The sequence below is a fragment of the Pseudomyrmex gracilis genome, unplaced genomic scaffold (assembly GCF_002006095.1).
Source record: "Pseudomyrmex gracilis isolate BER0280 unplaced genomic scaffold, ASM200609v1 scaffold_120, whole genome shotgun sequence".
In the NCBI taxonomy this organism is placed as follows: domain Eukaryota; kingdom Metazoa; phylum Arthropoda; class Insecta; order Hymenoptera; family Formicidae; genus Pseudomyrmex; species Pseudomyrmex gracilis.
Genome location: NW_018020704.1, coordinates 410,466 through 427,358, shown reverse-complemented (window position 1 = coordinate 427,358; position 16,893 = coordinate 410,466). Strand labels below are relative to the sequence as shown.

At 34.5% G+C, this 16,893-nt stretch overlaps 4 protein-coding genes across 6 annotated transcripts in view; 3 read left to right on the top strand and 1 right to left on the bottom strand.

Annotated features, from left to right (window-relative positions):
* The first annotated feature begins 335 nt into the window (after positions 1 to 335).
* LOC109856499 (polyadenylate-binding protein-interacting protein 1-like) lies at positions 336 to 2,948 on the top strand. The gene is made up of 10 exons (XM_020431837.1): positions 336 to 479; positions 590 to 674; positions 735 to 868; positions 965 to 1,086; positions 1,193 to 1,417; positions 1,504 to 1,692; positions 1,802 to 1,929; positions 2,001 to 2,226; positions 2,298 to 2,677; positions 2,782 to 2,948. The coding sequence occupies exons 3-10, from the start codon at positions 769 to 771 to the stop codon at positions 2,888 to 2,890; spliced, it is 1,479 nt and encodes a 492-aa protein (XP_020287426.1). The 5' UTR covers positions 336 to 479; positions 590 to 674; positions 735 to 768; the 3' UTR covers positions 2,891 to 2,948.
* Positions 2,949 to 3,771: 823 nt separating this feature from the next.
* LOC109856516 (neurogenic locus notch homolog protein 1) lies at positions 3,772 to 7,609 on the top strand. Its single transcript, XM_020431867.1, has 7 exons — positions 3,772 to 4,877; positions 5,328 to 5,440; positions 5,520 to 5,648; positions 5,778 to 5,951; positions 6,196 to 6,449; positions 6,588 to 6,810; positions 6,906 to 7,609. The coding sequence occupies exons 2-7, from the start codon at positions 5,350 to 5,352 to the stop codon at positions 7,268 to 7,270; spliced, it is 1,236 nt and encodes a 411-aa protein (XP_020287456.1). The 5' UTR covers positions 3,772 to 4,877; positions 5,328 to 5,349; the 3' UTR covers positions 7,271 to 7,609.
* A 205-nt stretch (positions 7,610 to 7,814) lies between these two features.
* LOC109856517 (D-glucuronyl C5-epimerase) lies at positions 7,815 to 11,760 on the bottom strand. 2 transcript variants are annotated; one of them, XM_020431870.1, is made up of 7 exons: positions 11,433 to 11,760; positions 11,163 to 11,310; positions 10,895 to 11,023; positions 10,045 to 10,758; positions 9,731 to 9,918; positions 9,344 to 9,642; positions 7,815 to 8,460 (listed from the first exon to the last, which is right to left on the bottom strand). In XM_020431870.1, the coding sequence occupies exons 2-7, from the start codon at positions 11,295 to 11,297 to the stop codon at positions 8,399 to 8,401; spliced, it is 1,527 nt and encodes a 508-aa protein (XP_020287459.1). In that variant the 5' UTR covers positions 11,298 to 11,310; positions 11,433 to 11,760; the 3' UTR covers positions 7,815 to 8,398. The 2 variants fall into 2 exon arrangements, with proteins under 2 accessions (XP_020287459.1, XP_020287457.1); XM_020431868.1 differs by lacking the exon at positions 7,815 to 8,460 and having other exon boundaries at positions 9,047 to 9,642.
* A 332-nt stretch (positions 11,761 to 12,092) lies between these two features.
* Positions 12,093 to 16,893, top strand: part of LOC109856488 (E3 ubiquitin-protein ligase HECTD1) — a 14,048-nt gene continuing 9,247 nt past the window's right edge. For both annotated transcript variants that reach the window (XM_020431816.1, XM_020431815.1), the window contains exons 1-6: positions 12,093 to 12,372; positions 13,217 to 13,262; positions 13,477 to 13,617; positions 13,704 to 13,938; positions 14,026 to 14,366; positions 14,478 to 15,537. In XM_020431816.1, the coding sequence (XP_020287405.1) occupies positions 13,478 to 13,617; positions 13,704 to 13,938; positions 14,026 to 14,366; positions 14,478 to 15,537 (1,776 nt within the window). In that variant the 5' untranslated portion in view covers positions 12,093 to 12,372; positions 13,217 to 13,262; position 13,477. The remainder of the gene's footprint in view (positions 12,373 to 13,216; positions 13,263 to 13,476; positions 13,618 to 13,703; positions 13,939 to 14,025; positions 14,367 to 14,477; positions 15,538 to 16,893) is intronic.

Sequence of the window (16,893 nt, the reverse complement as noted above, 5' to 3'; positions counted from 1 at the left end):
CTATAGTTGAAAACTTTTTTTAAGCTTTGTATTCACGGATGTCAGAAATTTGTTTGCGGAAAAGTTACTAGACTCGGACTTAATCGTATTGGTCGATCGGTCGAATTGATCAATGTGATTGGTCAATTCCGTAAGAATTGATTGCTTTATTCGTTGATCTCAGACCAATTTCTAGCATCGCGAACAAAAGTTCTAAGCCAGTATTCATAGGTTCTTATCTTTAAGATCGTTTTAGTTTATTTCACAAGATGCCGCGTGGACCATCTCATTGGCTATTGAACATCTGAGGATAGACGATCTTAAAATATGTGATTTGATTATGAATACCGGCCATAAAGCGCAAGCATATACTGATCTATATACGCAATACACGAATCAACACGAATGCCAACGATTACTTACCGTTGGGATTGACGTCTTCTGGCATCTTCCGTCTGCTTATGGTTTGCTAAGTAACGGAATCCAATAATATCCATCAGGTATTTACGATAATTCACGAAGCAACTGTCTCGCCAAGTGTCAATTTTCAGGTTTGTTGGAAAGTAGCTCGCGAGAATTAAATTGACACTATTTTTCGTACATATTTCAGAATAATAAAAACGGCACATCTTCCCTCCCGAGACGAAATAAATAGCAAACACATAGAAAAAAACTGGTGCTGTACATTGACTCAGGTAAACAGTTGTGAGAATCTCACATACATATTAAGACTTATAGTAAAATCAATTTTATAGAATCGGAAGATCTGCTTCCAATTCTGCAGACAGGATGGAAGGAGGAAATAAAGAAGATAAGTCAAAGCAACATATAGGACATCATGGACATCATGGACAGAATCCAGCACTCAGACGACCATATCATTCATCCTGTAATCAGATTGTTTTAGATAAACTAATTGTAACATAATGATAAATCATAATGATAAATCTGTAAAAAATTTGAAAATAATTATTCTTATGCATAGCATTTGGTTATACAACAAATACGGAACATAATCAGGAAGAAAAGAAATTTATGTTGTCACCACAAGCAGCTGAATTTGTTCCAAGAGTTAAAAATCCTTTTTTATCAACTGATGGAGGATATGTAAGAAATTTGTATTTAAATTTTATATACTTTAGAAAGTAACTTTTACTTACATTCAACGATCTATTAGATACAAAGAATTTATTAATCATCTGCTTGTTAACAGTCTGCTCGTTCATCAAAGATTTCTGTGCAAAACAGACTTCAAATGGCACGTGAAGGAGCACAAAACATGCTTCAAAGTAAACAACCTGTAATTACAATGTTGTGTGGTGTGTCAGAAAATAATATTCTGGAACAGTCTTTCCAGCAGCAATGCGCTATGGGAGACTCAGAGACAAGAAGTCAGAATGGATATAAAAATAACAAAGATAATTTGAAAGACAGTAAGGTAAATTTTAATTTTTTTTCTACCATAAAAAGTTTGTATATGTTGTATGCAGAATGTGGTTTATTCATCAGATATATTTTAATTAGGAGAAGATCGAGATAGAAGAACCGATGGATGTAGGTTTAGAAATTTACAATCACCTCAATGTTATTATCAATACTTTAACTACAAATCCAGCCGAATTCACTGATTTAGTTCCGTCATTTGTAAATTATATTAGGAAACTTGGGAACATGAGTTGTCTACATATGATTCTAAAAACTATAATCGAGGGGGTATAACTTTTTATCTCTAAATAACTTGTTATCTAAATGAGTTATTATTACCACTTGTTATCTATGTTATCACAATATTAATCTTATGTTGCTTCATTGGTATTTTTAGTCGATAATCGAAAGTAATTTTCGATATAGTGGAGCCCGGTTTTGTAAACATTTTGCCAGTACAGCAAATGAGTTTTTAGATCAATGCATGTTTTCAAAGTCTTTATTCCAGGATCTCTTATATACGCAGTAAGTTCTGTGATGAAAAGTATTCGAGATTACAAGACTGAATGTGTACATGAATATGTGATGTATCTTAGGTGTAAATTGGAGACTCTGTTGTACGAGCCGGATTGCGAAAATCATCATATGGAGGAATACAATCAAAGAAGGTGCAATGGGCTGATATTGTTTCTAGCAGAGTTGGTCGCCCAGATGGATGAACCTTACGCCTTTCTCTTAGGAGAACTATTAGTGCAGTTTATCAGTAAGATCTTAAAGAAACCAGGCGTGAATTCTGTTAAATATATATGCCAAGCACTCAAAGTGAGTTACGGTTAAACAGTGATAACTATTTCCTAATTCTTTTTCGAATGGATATTTAATGTGACTCATAGTTGGCAGGTTACGTATTGGAAAAGGACAAGAGCAGAAGTAAAGATATGGAAAACATGATGCGAGCGTTAACAGAATTGGTAAATAACGGACAAGTCGACAAGCATGTAGGTAATATGGTGAGCAACGTTCACGAATTACGTAAAGACTGGGGAAAGAACGTGTCTTACGATTCGTCTGGAAAAAACAACTTGAAGGTGTTAAGCGAGATGCAGCAACAGCCGGGCCAAACAGATGCGCCCAATTATACACCCGAAACAAACAATCCTGTTGCGCCGAATAATGAGAACCAAGTGGATCAGGCAGTATTTTACGGTCCCGATGGTTTGGTTTTATCTGTGGATGAAGAACGATTCCTACGTGAGACGCAGACCGATTTAGCGTATGTTAAAATTTACATTTTTATATTTTAAATATATGATAGAAAATATGAATGTTTATATTAATACAATAATAAACATGATATTGTTATATGCGATGATACAGGACGTCTGATGAAGAGGACGTGGATGAGCACTATAACGAAGAAATGGCGATTGCTTACGAGGAACACTTCTTGAAGGACCTTCCGAAGGAACATCAAAATAAAAATTAAAAACTTAACCAAAGAAAAAATGTTGCTTTTTTGCTTTAATGAGATTATATATTATGGCTCAAATATTCGCTAATAAATAAACACTTAAAATATTGTGATTATAAAAAGGAAGGAAAAGAGAGAGAGAAAGAGAGAGAGAGAGAGAGAGAGAGAGAAAAAGAGAGAAAGAGGAAAAAAATAGAATATGACGTGACGTTCAAAAAAAAAGTTGCGTCTAGAATATTTACACTATAAAAGGTAGAACAGAATGGTTGCATACACTCATCACATTTATCCATATGAAAGAAATGCACCAACAACAATTTCAAGCCATGAAGTTTCATCGTGTACAGAACTAGAAATAATATCTACATGATAATAGTGACATATATTTCAGTTGTTTTGTGTACGAGTTAGTCTATTAAAAGTAGAATACTAGATACTTGAATAAATATAGACTTGGAGAGAGAAAACGTTGACGTCGTAATTGCAGAATACATCAATCTCAATATGTGGGTATATATATACATATAAAATATAAATTAAAATTTTTTTTCAAGTTTCTGGTCTTTTCCTCAATTTTTAAGATGAATTTTCGCATCTTCTAGTTAATTTAGTTTTGAAAAAATTGAGTTAGAGTATAATTAAACAATTTGTTATAACTTAATGAATAAGTAACATATGGATCATGATATATTAAATGCCAGAACATTAGGACGGTCTAAAATCATTCATATAGTATTCTACATATTACAATTACGTTCTTCAAATCTAAAAGTTATTCAGGTGTTATTTTCTTTTGATAGACTATCTTGTATATAGATACATAGTCTGTACGGTAAATATATTTTGCATTTATTTAAAATTACATATATATATATATATATATATGTATATGTGTGTTTATATGCATATATAGTGAAGTTTAAATACATAATACGAAGTTTTATAATAGCTGTTTATATATTTAACTCAATAAGTATATAGTAAGTTCTTGATCTTGTTTTTTTAATTGTACATGTATATCATAATATACACGCTTCTTTCTCTGGTATGCATTGCATTTTTTTGTTCATTCACAAAATCGCTTTTAAGTTATTTCCCCGAATAAGTTTGCAAAGTATTGGCAAACGATCTTTCACGAAATCCGATAAATAAATATCACAAATGAGAGAAGAAATTTATGTAATCCGTTTCGAAATCACAGCGTTGAATCGTGCGTTTTATTCGCAAAATAAATTCGCAATAAAACGAAGAAATACGATCAGCGCCGCCGTCACAACGAACGGTTTATTGCTGTTTTTCACAGCATATTTTATTCACATCGCATTTGCATATGTATTTCTACTTTTTATTTCGTCTACATTCTTTTACGTCAGTACGTCATACTGTTCAAAAATACTGTGGCAAAAAATCTGTGAGAGATAACGGATGTATACGATGATCTGTGATTAAAAATGCTTCTAATTTGTATTGGATTTTCGCTCCAACTACGCTGTTGTAGTTCGATCGATTGTTTCGATCGCACATACGTGAGGATCCATGTTTGGCGGGAAAGGATTCTCTCGTAGCAAAACTGCAATGTGATTACTCATAGCTGTTTTGATTGTGATGTATTGTGCCGCTTATATATGGAATTGATATCACTGTGTATGCGGCAATTATTTTAAGAATCAAAGAGAACAGGCCTGGGGTCCAATATATAAGCTATCATTTAACACTCGAGGAGATTTCAAAGTTTTTGTGCAGGCGATGTTCATGTATGACACAACAAAATTGGACAAGCGCTAACACGGAAACGTAAGCACATTACGTGGGCGAGACTGATCGAATGTATCTTGAAAAATTATCAGGGTCGTTTCGTCGTAGGCGAAAAATTCGAGGTGGGGTTGAAGGTTACAGATGGTGGGGCCGATGGTTGTCCTCGTGTCTTCATCATCTCCGCGATCGCAAACTGACCTGTTAGTTCCCTTCGCGCCAACACCGAGCACGAGGTTGCAAGTCAAAGGTAGATATTATTCAAATAAATAATATTTCTCAGTTTGCACATTCTGGAAGAAATTTATTTTAATTGTAATGTTATTTGTGTTACTTCCCTTACGAAAAAGAACTACTGGCAGTAATATATTGCGGCAGTGGTACGAAAAAATTACTGGCATTCTGTGTAATTGCCAGTAATATTCTCAGTGATTCCTGTAATATCTAATAATATTCTTATGTGATTGTCAGTAATATTTATATTACTGACTTTATTTATATGTAATCGGCAGTAGTTCTTTTTCGTAAGGGTTGCTATTAAGTTTATTCTTGTTAACATTTTTTTTTTTTTATTATAAGAATTTGATATAAAAAAAGAATAAATAATCTTTTTTAATACAATTGTATAAAAAAACGAGTGTTCTTTATTATAAGAAAGAATTTTTCCCTTCTCAAAACATTACTGTTGTGCTATTAACAGGTAAAAATTAAAGAAATAAAAAATGCATTACTCGCGAGCTGCGATTTTACTTCTGCCTCTTCTCGTGGTGGTCAACGGCAGTCGATATATACAGTCACGAATAATTGCGTCTGGTAAGTTATCTATTTATCTTATGTAAAGTATGTCGTCGAAAAAAAAAAAAAATCATTCAATTCGGTTTTTTAAAACCAGGCGGCTGCGACAGCTACACATGCGGAGTCAACGCGAGATGTACCATGAGCGAGGGACGACCCGTGTGTTCATGTTTGAATCTACACATGGGAGATCCCCTCGCACGATGCGTGCGGGTCGAATGTCTAAGTAAAGTATCTGCTAAGGATTAAATATCGTCTCTAAGAGGATTTTTTTCCCATTTCCACAAACCTATAGCGTAATCTCTAATTAAAATCTTGACAGCGCGTTATTTAGTACTTTTATCGCACATTTCAGTCAACGACGACTGCCCGTACAGCAAAGTATGCACGAATAACAGGTGCGTCGATCCTTGCGTGGGTCTGTGCGGTGCAAACGCGAACTGCGTGACCAGAAATCACATAGGTACCTGTGAATGCCTGTCAGGATACGTTGGCGATCCGTTCTCGGGCTGTCACGTCGCCGATCCTCGTATGTAAAAAAAACAATTTTCCACCCAAACAGAAATAGAATCCGATAAAACAAATACTATTTTTGCAAAGATATTTACGAGATTGTTTTAATTCAATGCGATATTTGTTTAAATATTCTCTCTTGTTTTTAGAGAAAGAGAGAAAAAGAATTTAATTTATGGCACATAGCGCTTTCTGTATTGCAACAGTTTGTACTAAGAACGTTGCATGTATAATCAGAAATATTTTATGAAATTACGTAGAAGCCGCCTGCAAGCCAAGCCCGTGCGGAGAGAATACTCAATGCGAAGTGATAAACGAAGTGCCGGTTTGTACTTGTTTGCCGGGTTACAAAGGCTCGCCCTTGGCTGGATGTCGTCACGAGTGCGAGAGCGACAGCGAGTGTCCGCAGCATCTCGCGTGCTCCGCCTCGTTCAGATGCGAGAGTCCCTGCAAGTGCGGAGAGAACGCCGAGTGCCAGGTCGTCAGTCATCAAGCGAAGTGCACTTGTCCAAAAGTAAGACGCCTCTGCTTTATCCTTCAGTTTCTTTAAGGACGCAAAAAAAAAATAACGAACGATACGTTACATAACTCTGACTAATCGCGTGTATGATGAAACGCGCGAGAGATCAATTTGTTTTCTCTCTCGTTTTAGACATGGCTGGGAAATCCGTATATCTCGTGCCGACCGGAATGTGCCTCCCACTCTGAGTGCCCGGCGAGCAAACCCGCCTGTTTATATCAGAAATGCGTGAATCCCTGCGACGGCGTTTGCGGAGTAAACGCCGACTGCAATCTACGAGGTATCACACCCGTCTGCAGTTGCCCGAGACATATGACCGGCAATCCTTTTGTTAGCTGCAGACCTTTCGAACCGCGTAAGCGATTGTGGTTATTGTTACTTGATATCTCGGCGAACAACTTGAAGACCCGAGAAAAAGTTGTTCTATTCGAAATCGTGCCTATGTTCCAGGTGATCTCTGTGAGCCGAATCCCTGTGGTGCGAACGCGATCTGCACTCCGGGTCACGATAATACCGGAGCAGAAAGGCCAGTGTGCACGTGTCCCACCGGCTACATTGGTAACGCTCTAGTAAGTTGCCAGCGGGGTGAGTGCCTCACCGACCGAGACTGTCCCGACAATCGGGCGTGCATCGACTTCACGTGCAGAAACCCATGCACAGGTCACGAGTGCAGTCCCAGCGCCACATGTACGGCTCGACGACACATCGCGGTATGCACGTGTCCGCAGGGAACCCGGGGTGACGCTCTGTACTCCTGCAATTTGATCGAAAGCAAATCGGTATATAATTACGGCCGCGCCTATCGCTATTACTAGTCATAAAACGGAATGACGATCCACTTCCGCTATCGAGAAATACTCAACGTTTTAATTCTACCTTAATGTAAAATTCTACCTTAATGTGTAATTTTATCTTAAACACTTTATATATTTTAATTAATACTCGCGTGATTGTGTGTAGTTTTACAAAGAATACAACGAATAAAAGAAAGAAGAAATTTACACGAGTTGTGTAACAAGCAGTCGTAACAGAGTAATCTATTTTTGTAATAATGTGCCGATCTTTTTGAACTCGTGTCATAGATCTCACCCCAAGAGTGTTCTATGTTTTATAAGCTGCAAAAGTACAGTTAAAAATAAATATTAAGTAAACGACTTATACTTGTTGACTTACCACGCATACATTCCTTTCCCATATTTGTCCATCTATTCCACATTCATCATTTATTATACCCAGTCTTACGTATATAGATACGAGATATATCACCTTGTATCTGTAATATTTTTTACAAGTCCGTACACACAGAGCACCACAATATGTCATATATAAACACGATTTCAAAGAAAAAAATTCAAATCTAAACAGTAAGTTTTATTGGATCACTCACAACATTATTACATATTTGTTAATTATGTCTTTATAAAATTAGTTGAGAATTTAGGAAAACTTACTCGTAACTATACTAGTAAAAAATAAATTATTGTGACTTCTTTCTTTTCCTCACGCGTTATACAAGTATATAATATATTGCAAGACTTTACTATGAGAGAATCGAGTAAATTTATGCTACGTATACGATGTATATTAATTTATATTACTTAATATATTTGTATATATATATTGACGTACACATTTAATATATTATGATATATTCTTACATGTATAAGGACATAATTATGGACAGGATGTCTCTTAACTACCGGAAAATTGTTTGATGATTGATTTTTATCATTCTGAGGTGGAAATTTTAATACAAAATGTGTTAAAAAAATCTGTTCTTAAGATATTCGACGATACTTTTAGGACACGCTATATATTAATAATTGTAATATGACAAAGCTGTGTTTACATAGTTTATTATTGAAATTTTGAAGCAAGATAGTATATATGATCCTTTAGTATTTGAGTTCAGAGTTTCAGGCTTCTTTTAGGAATTCCTTTATTTACAAATTTGCTCCGAACGCAAATTCTATTATTAGCCCGTTTTTGTGTTTCCTTCTTACAACTATAACAACGTTAACAAAACATATCTTATTAAGTAAGTTTAATATTAGTCTTACATTCAATCACATTAGAATCTTATTAATTCAATCACAGAACTATAGCTATTCTTTGTTTCAGTATAAAATTATACAAAACAATATTGGGTTAATTTTTTTAAGTTTTTATTTTTTTTTTGACAAACTTTAGTAAAAAATTACACAAAGGATTAAATTCTATCAATTTGTTCTTTTTTTCAATATATTAAATATATTAAATAACTTGTTATACATTCTCTTTTCAAAAGATTTAAATTTTTTTATATAATAATTTTATATAATAATTAATAAAATTAATTAATAAAAAAATTGTGTGAAAATTTCAAAAGTTTTTGAAATAATCTGACATTTCTTGATTTACTAGAACATTAACACATTGCCGACGGGAAACCAGAATTTTTGTTTTTATAACATGTGCGTCGTAAAAATTACTCGTCGGCAATGTGTGTATGTGTGTTAAGATATTCATATCTATATTTTTACAAAAATCTATATTAATAAAGAACAGTATACATATAAAACATAAAAAAAAACAAAAGTCTAAGTAAAATAAATAAATAAATAAATATAAAATATATATATATATATAATTTGAGGTTTCTATTCAAATGTATATTTAATTATGTGCTGCTCTTTTGCCACTCATATAACCTATCCATCTTTCTGCAGTTGTGACAAAAATAGAATCACTGTCAATAGAGTTGAGAAGAAGGAGCTGATTAATATGAGTAGAATGATAATCCCATCTAGCTAAATTGGGCGCAGTTTTCAATGTAAAGTGACGTAAGTCATACGTCGTGCCCGAACCGGTATCGTACAACGTTAACATATTCTTTAACGATATCATACCCTGATTAAAAAGTCTGGATGCTTCTTCCGCGTCCTTTCCCGTCGCTATGGTTTTCAAATCGTACAGACCAATGAGCGAATAAATAAAACCATTGAGAATAAACGAAGAAGGAGTCGTAGGATATTCCTCGTACCAGACGTATTTGCCTAAAAACATCGCAGCTACGCCTCCTTTAGCAGAGGACAATCTGAAAGGCCGTAATCCTCTGACTGCTGCCTGTAAGTATTTCGCCTCGCCAGAATGATAATATGCGCGCGCCAATACTGATATCGCGTGACCCTGACCCATACTGGAATACCTGCAATCGAATACATTTTTTCCACGATCAAATTAAATTTTCCATATTACTTATTTACAAACACAAATTTATGCATTGTATATATTACCATCCAGGCTCAAGAATGCCCATCCCAGATGATACTTTTCTTCTGACAGGATTTGGCCAACCACCTGAGGTAATGTTTTGATTCGCAACGAACCATCTCGCTGCATCATAAAACTGTTCCATATGCTCGCTGGTTGAAAGTGTCATATTGTCAATCATACCGGAACCGTATAAAGTTATTTTCACTATCTGGAATAAATGTAATTTGCTTTACTTGTGTATACATATATACAAACAAGCTTGTAATATAATATATATTTCTTCATGATATTAATATTATTAAACTGTCGAGATCTTAAAGTTGTCGATCGTTACCTTTAGCTTAGATCGCGGCAATTTTTTTCTACTTTTGTCAGTTAAATAGAGACCTTTTTGCAAATCAACTACTAGATCTCTGGTAAGGCGTCTCCACTGATGATTAGTTTGCCCGATTCCATAATACACGTGATTATTATAATTATATACAACTGTATTGCTGGTAACGTAGTGAAGATAATAGATCTCCTTTTTCTCTCTTGACTGCAGTATAACCGTAACACTTCCATTATCCTTAATATTAAGATCCCATTTTAAAACAAAGTCCAACACATGATCCAGTTTCAAAGAAATCCCGGATACGCTAGTCTCTGGTGTGGCAAATTTCAAAATGTAACTATTGACTTGGTTGTCGTACACTCTGCTGACAACTGATCCCTGAGGAACGTTCCAGTTTTGCTTAACTTTATCGGAATCCTCGATGATCTTTCGATGAGGTTCCGGTTCTGTTAAATTTTTACTATAATGCGATAAACCAAATTGAGCAATTTGCGTAGGATAGTAATATCCTTGGCTTTCCCACTGAGTTGATATGGGTACACCTTCAATGCCACTGATGCACTTGACCCTATCTCTGACTTCTACATTGTAATTTTCAAAGGTCATAAATACCCCACGGGGATCATATTTTCCTTTGGGACTTATAATCTTTGAATAGCTGTGCAACCACTCAAATCTTTCCAGGCCATCATAAGTAGCTAATTTTCCATAAATCTGTAACATTTATATATTAAAATGGTAAAAAAAAATGAATGTTGTAAAACTCTTAATTTTATAATACATTAAAAATATATAATATTATAACATGTATAATATACAAGAGATGAATTCAAAATATTTATCAACAAACCTCGAAATATTTATGAATAAATGAAAATGGTATGTATACTTCGTCACCTTCTTTACGACAGCCTATGGAATAATCTCCATTTATATGACAATCTATTTCTTGATATCCTGATTCTGTACTTAAACGATCCTATAAAGAAAACATAATCAGATATTTAATATCTAATGAGATTAATACAAATAACACTTAATTATAATTTTCTTCTCTATTTGTAAAAACAATAAACTAAATAACTGAAATATTATCAGAAATGTTTGCTTTATCTTACTTTATGTTGATATTTGGTTTTCCAGTCTCCACGGAACAAAAAGTTACTGCCACAGTAATTCCATGAGGTAAATAAAAAACTCAATGTCGCGACAATCAATACAAGCAAGATTGTTTTGAAGTTCAAACGCATCATTACATACAAAAACCTGAAGACACATCAAACATCTTAACTTTTTCGTAATTATATACGTGCGTGTCACACGCTGCACAATTAAAAATATATTGACTTTACGATTGATTAAAAGCATGTTGCAGCACAAAAACTTACTGCCAAAAAACGTCACATGTATTCCGTCATTTTACAATTTTGTATTTAAAAGTATCTCAGAGAGCCCGGGACCGTCTCATTTTCGGGGCATATCTGTGACATGCCGATATATGTGTGATCAAGGAGATTTTACAAAATTACATATTATTGCAAATGCACTTCTCAACAGCCAACGAGTTCATTCGATGTGTTTCTAAGTGTTCGCACTTATTTCATTAGTTTTTGACAGTTTAACTATCTTACAGATAGAGGATTGTTGAAATTATGCGGCATGTGAGAGCATTGCTCGGTACATACATGTGGGGGAGGGGGGGAAGAACAAGAATAATAAAATAAAAAGAGAGTACAACATGTTTGGGGCTGACCCAAGTTGGCATGCTCAATATGGCGTGTTTCGAAGTGTAAGGAACGTAATATTTAAACCGGAAAGCAAACTGACCAATCGCGATCGAACGTTCTCAACCAATTGGATCAATCGCAAACTGCGATTGGCCATCTCGCGCATATGGCGTCACTCAAATCAGACATCTGATTGGTTCGCACTTTTCCGATTCGACAAATACGATTTTGGAACGCAGCGTGGCACATGCGCGCTCCAGTTTTGGTTTCACAAAATCGGGAGTCGCACGAACTAAATTGCACTGTGTGACTGTGCGCTGTGAGCACATTGAAATTGAACGTCATATAAATGGCGATACGCGACGTGCGTATGACGTATACGGCGATACACGGAAGAAATTACTTGCAATAAGCGAGCGACCACTTTGCCAAGTCAGTTTTGTTAATACGAGACACGGTGTTGCCGGTTTGTTAAACGATTGGATTTTTTATAAACGAGCTGTGTCTGGTGGTTTTTCTGCGGTAGCGAGAACTACACGTCTCTGCGAAAGGATGGCGAGTTGACCTATCGCGAAGAACGGAATGCTATGCGCGCACAACGGTAAGTTTTAACGATAGGCACGTGAACATAATAAATTCATCCGGATACGCATTATTATTTTAGTCATGATGTAGGAATCTCTCTCGTTCTATCTATCTTTAACAAATACGATTCGAGATCGGACACATCTACACGTATATACATATGTAACGTACACACTCACACACATACACACGCACACATTGTACTTACTGTACACACATATATGTACACAGTCCACGCGTACGTATTTCACACAGCTCGCGATCTTATCGGTCGCATTTTATTATTATGAGCTTGAAAAAAAAAAAAATCTTTCATCATTTGTTATTGAGTTACAGTACCCATTGTGCATAAATACTTAGAGTTTCCTATAATCATGTGTCTCTTTGTTTCGCCATATCACAAATTCTATTATTTGTATGTTCATCTTGTACGATACGAGCTGTTTGATACTTTCTAACGGTATAATTTTTCATGAAACCAAAGGGGAATAACGTACTCCATCTCAATTTACAATTGTGAAAAATTAAGTAATTAAAAATTTTAATTATTTATAATTATGAAAGAAAAATTTTTTTAATATATTACAAAATATATATTTTGTACGTGCGCGAGTATAATAATCTGCAGATATATAAAAAAAAAGACAATTATAATGTGTATTTGTAAATTTTATAGATTATGTTTTACGTCACTATTGATCAAGATAGTTTGATCATCACTATTGATCAAAGTTATATTTTTTTTATTATTAAAAATCCATTATGTGTTATTCCATTATCTTATCTTAGGTTATGCTTTTTCTTAGATAAATAAGTTGCTTATTTAAATACTTTAATGATATTTTCTATATTATTTTCAGATTATTAAAGTGAAGTTACTCCAATCAATGCTAATTAAAATATAAGGTGAATAAAAGTATAAATTAAATACAAATTCCATTGAGATCTAGTCAACAATTGTAAATATAAATAGTGATTAAAATTTATTTGTTAATAAATAGTTAAATATATATGTTAGTTGTAAATAGAGAAAACTAATTTTTTCAAAGTAACCAGATTTTTTTTTATTGTTTATTTAGAAATACTTGAGAGATATAAAAACGTAACTTGGTTTTTCAAGGATGGCGGACGTTGATCCTGAAACTTTGTTAGAATGGCTGAGCATGGGCCAGGGAGATGAGAGAGACATGCAGTTGATTGCATTAGAGCAATTATGCATGTTGTTGCTCATGTCTGACAATGTCGATCGTTGCTTTGAATGGTATGTAACAAAATAATTTATGTAATAATTATAACATTTTTAGTGTGAATATTATATTGTTTACATATTTTGTATATGTTCGACAGTTGTCCTCCGCGCACGTTTCTGCCAGCACTTTGCAGAATCTTTTTAGACGAATTGGTACCAGACAGTGTATTAGAAGTGACTGCTCGAGCTATCACATATTACTTGGATGTTTCTGCAGAATGTACTCGCAGAGTAGTAGCTATGGAAGGTGCCGTAAAGGCAATTTGCAGTCGACTTTCAGGTGCAGGTCTTGGTTCAAGAGCCAGTCGAGATCTGGCAGAACAATGTATAAAGGTATAAAACACAAATTCATTTTATATATATAAATAATAAAAGTAGTTTAAAAGCCATTTATTTTTATTCTCCCGTTGTATGTATTAGGTGTTAGAACTTGTATGTGCAAGAGAAGCAGGTGCTGTGTTTGAAGCTGGAGGTCTCCCTTGTGCTTTATGTTTTATTCGAGAACATGGAGCACGTGTACATCGGGATACATTGCACTCAGCAATGGCGGTAGTTACTCGGTTGTGCGGCAAAATTGAACCTCAGGATAAAACTCTACCTGATTGCGTCGAAGCTTTATCGGTATTACTCAGACATGAAGATGCTCATGTTGCGGATGGCGCACTTCGTTGCTTTGCATCATTGGCAGACAGGTTTTCTAGAAGAGGAACAGATCCTGCACCATTAGCATCAAATGGATTAGTTTCAGAGCTTCTATATAGGTACATATATATATATATATATATATATATATATATATATATATATATGTAGTGACATATTTCTTTTATCACATGCTATTTATACATATGTAAATTATTTTTTTCTTTTAGGTTGTCAAATGCAGCAGGACCTAGTACATCCACTACAGCTGCTTGCAGTAATCCGAAAACACCTCCAATATCGACAACTACTACCACAGTTCCAGCTCCAGAACCAAAGTCCTGTGCTTCAGTTTCAACTATAATTAGCCTATTATCAACACTTTGCAGAGGATCGCCCTCAATTACGCACGATCTCTTACGTTCAGAGTTACCGGATGCGATAGAAAAGGCTCTAAAAGGAGACGAACGATGCGCTCTTGATTCCATGAGGCTGGTTGATCTTTTGTTAGTTTTACTATTTGAGGGAAGATCGGCATTAGGTCGTAGCACTACCGGTGGTCCGTCTGGTCCTTTGTTACCAAGACTAAGACGATTGGATAGCGCCGGAGAAAAGTCGCATAGGCAATTGATCGATTGCATACGCTCGAAAGATACGGATGCATTAATAGAAGCAATCGATTCAGGTGGAATTGAAGTAAACTTTATGGATGACGTTGGGCAAACCTTGCTTAACTGGGCCTCAGCATTTGGTACGCAAGAAATGGTAGAATTTTTGTGTGATCGAGGAGCGGATGTTAATAAAGGTCAGCGATCGTCTAGTTTGCATTACGCTGCTTGTTTCGGGAGACCAGCTATCGCAAAGGTTCTACTTAGACACGGTGCTAATCCTGATTTACGCGACGAAGACGGCAAAACACCTTTAGATAAAGCCAGAGAGCGTGTAGATGAAGGACATAGAGAAGTCGCAGCCATTTTACAATCGCCTGGAGAATGGATGTTACCACCGAATCAGGAACATAGGAAACTTGAAACGGAAGTGGAAGAATTCACAGAACCTAAAGGAGACCCTGAAATGGCTCCTGTTTATCTTAAAAGATTGTTGCCAGTATTTTGTGCAACTTTTCAATCGACCATGTTACCGAGTGTTAGGAAAGCGAGTTTGAGTTTGATAAGAAAGATGGTACATTACATTCAACCGGAATTACTTATAGAAACTTGTGGATCTGATAAAACAGGCGGATGTGGAGCTATGCTTGTAGAAGTAATCGCCAATGTTTTGGACAACGAGGTAAGCGATATGTATCTAGTTGAATTTTCATGAAAGATTTATCTATATTTGTCGATTAGGGGAGATACTTTTTTTAACAAAGACTCAAATCTAATATATGCTCGACATTGGGTACTTGCGATATATGTACGATGTTTTCCTCTTATCGACAAATATGAAAATTTTCAAAAAAAAACCAAGATTTCATAACAAAACGTTCCCAGAAGATCCCAACATCCATACAGGCAGAAAGACAAATTACTGATTCAGTTGGCAATATCAATGATTTTAGTTAAGATTGTTCACAGGAACTTGACGTAACGGCGTCATTATCATCACCTACAATTTTTAAGGCGTTTATTGGTCCGAAATTACCCTGCCGTACATTTCACAAGTCTTCGAGTTCTCGCAACTACATTCTTGATATGACGGTAACGTCTATTACATTTTTCCATTGCTCGCGAGAACCCTTTTAGTCCTTTCCATTCCTGTTCGTAATAATACCATTTCAAGTTTTTTTTTCATTAAGTTTTTAGATAGATATAATTATATCGAGATTTAATATACGTTTTTATAATTAACATAAATGTATTCTTGTAATTTACTTTAAGAGTGATATTTAACGTACTTACGCATGTTTTGTATTTTCACACACTCGGATATTACATATAAAAAATATTACACATATTATTTGATGAAAGAATTATATTTTCTTGCATCAATTTTTATATTAATTAAAAACTTGGAAGTATATCACAATATAATTTCTACATTTATCTAAAATATAAATCAATCTTGAAGTATCATTATATAAGAGACTAATGTGTTGGCTCCCTTTTGATATATCTAATTTTTCTGATTACGATGTATCATTATTCAAAAAATCGTAATGATGAATTTTATTACATATTAATGCGAAATTTATGCGAGAAAGAACTAATCGACTGATCAAAAAGAATGTATAAAAAAAATCATACGATGAACAATTCGATATTGCCGATAATTAAAAAAAACAAGTTTATGTTTGTCTACTGCCTGTTTGCCGCTGGTGGGATCACAAATAATTGGAATTATTTCGCGCCCACTACAATAAATCGTAACAAAGAACAAGAACTATATGTATATACTAATAAACTACACACATCTTATGCTTAATTTAATAAAGATAAAACAAAAAATTTGCATATCTTATTTTTTTTTGATAATGAGAATATGTTACGTAACATTTTGTTTTCGTTGTGTTATGAAAAATATTCTTTTATTTAGAAAAAAATATTTGCTTAAGTTGTTCTTTTTCTTTTTTTTTTTTTTTTTTTTTTTTTTTTTTATGCTTTTTTTTTTTTAAATTACTTAAAAACTCTTATGTGTTCTAATATT

Bases quoted from the DNA above. Each gene is read 5' to 3' on its own strand.
- LOC109856499 (XM_020431837.1), top strand. From the start codon at position 769: ATGGAAGGAGGAAATAAAGAAGATAAGTCAAAGCAACATATAGGACAT. The intron at 1,418-1,503 runs GTAAATTTTAAT...TATTTTAATTAG, and splicing joins ATAATTTGAAAGACAGTAAG to GAGAAGATCGAGATAGAAGA. The intron at 2,227-2,297 runs GTGAGTTACGGT...TGTGACTCATAG, and splicing joins ATATATGCCAAGCACTCAAA to TTGGCAGGTTACGTATTGGA.
- LOC109856517 (XM_020431868.1), bottom strand. From the start codon at position 11,297: ATGATGCGTTTGAACTTCAAAACAATCTTGCTTGTATTGATTGTCGCG. The intron at 11,024-11,162 runs GTAAGATAAAGC...TTTTCTTTATAG, and splicing joins AAACCAAATATCAACATAAA to GATCGTTTAAGTACAGAATC. The intron at 9,919-10,044 runs GTAACGATCGAC...CATTTATTCCAG, and splicing joins TGCCGCGATCTAAGCTAAAG to ATAGTGAAAATAACTTTATA.
- LOC109856516 (XM_020431867.1), top strand. From the start codon at position 5,350: ATGCATTACTCGCGAGCTGCGATTTTACTTCTGCCTCTTCTCGTGGTG. The intron at 5,649-5,777 runs GTAAAGTATCTG...CGCACATTTCAG, and splicing joins CGTGCGGGTCGAATGTCTAA to TCAACGACGACTGCCCGTAC. The intron at 6,450-6,587 runs GTAAGACGCCTC...CTCTCGTTTTAG, and splicing joins CGAAGTGCACTTGTCCAAAA to ACATGGCTGGGAAATCCGTA.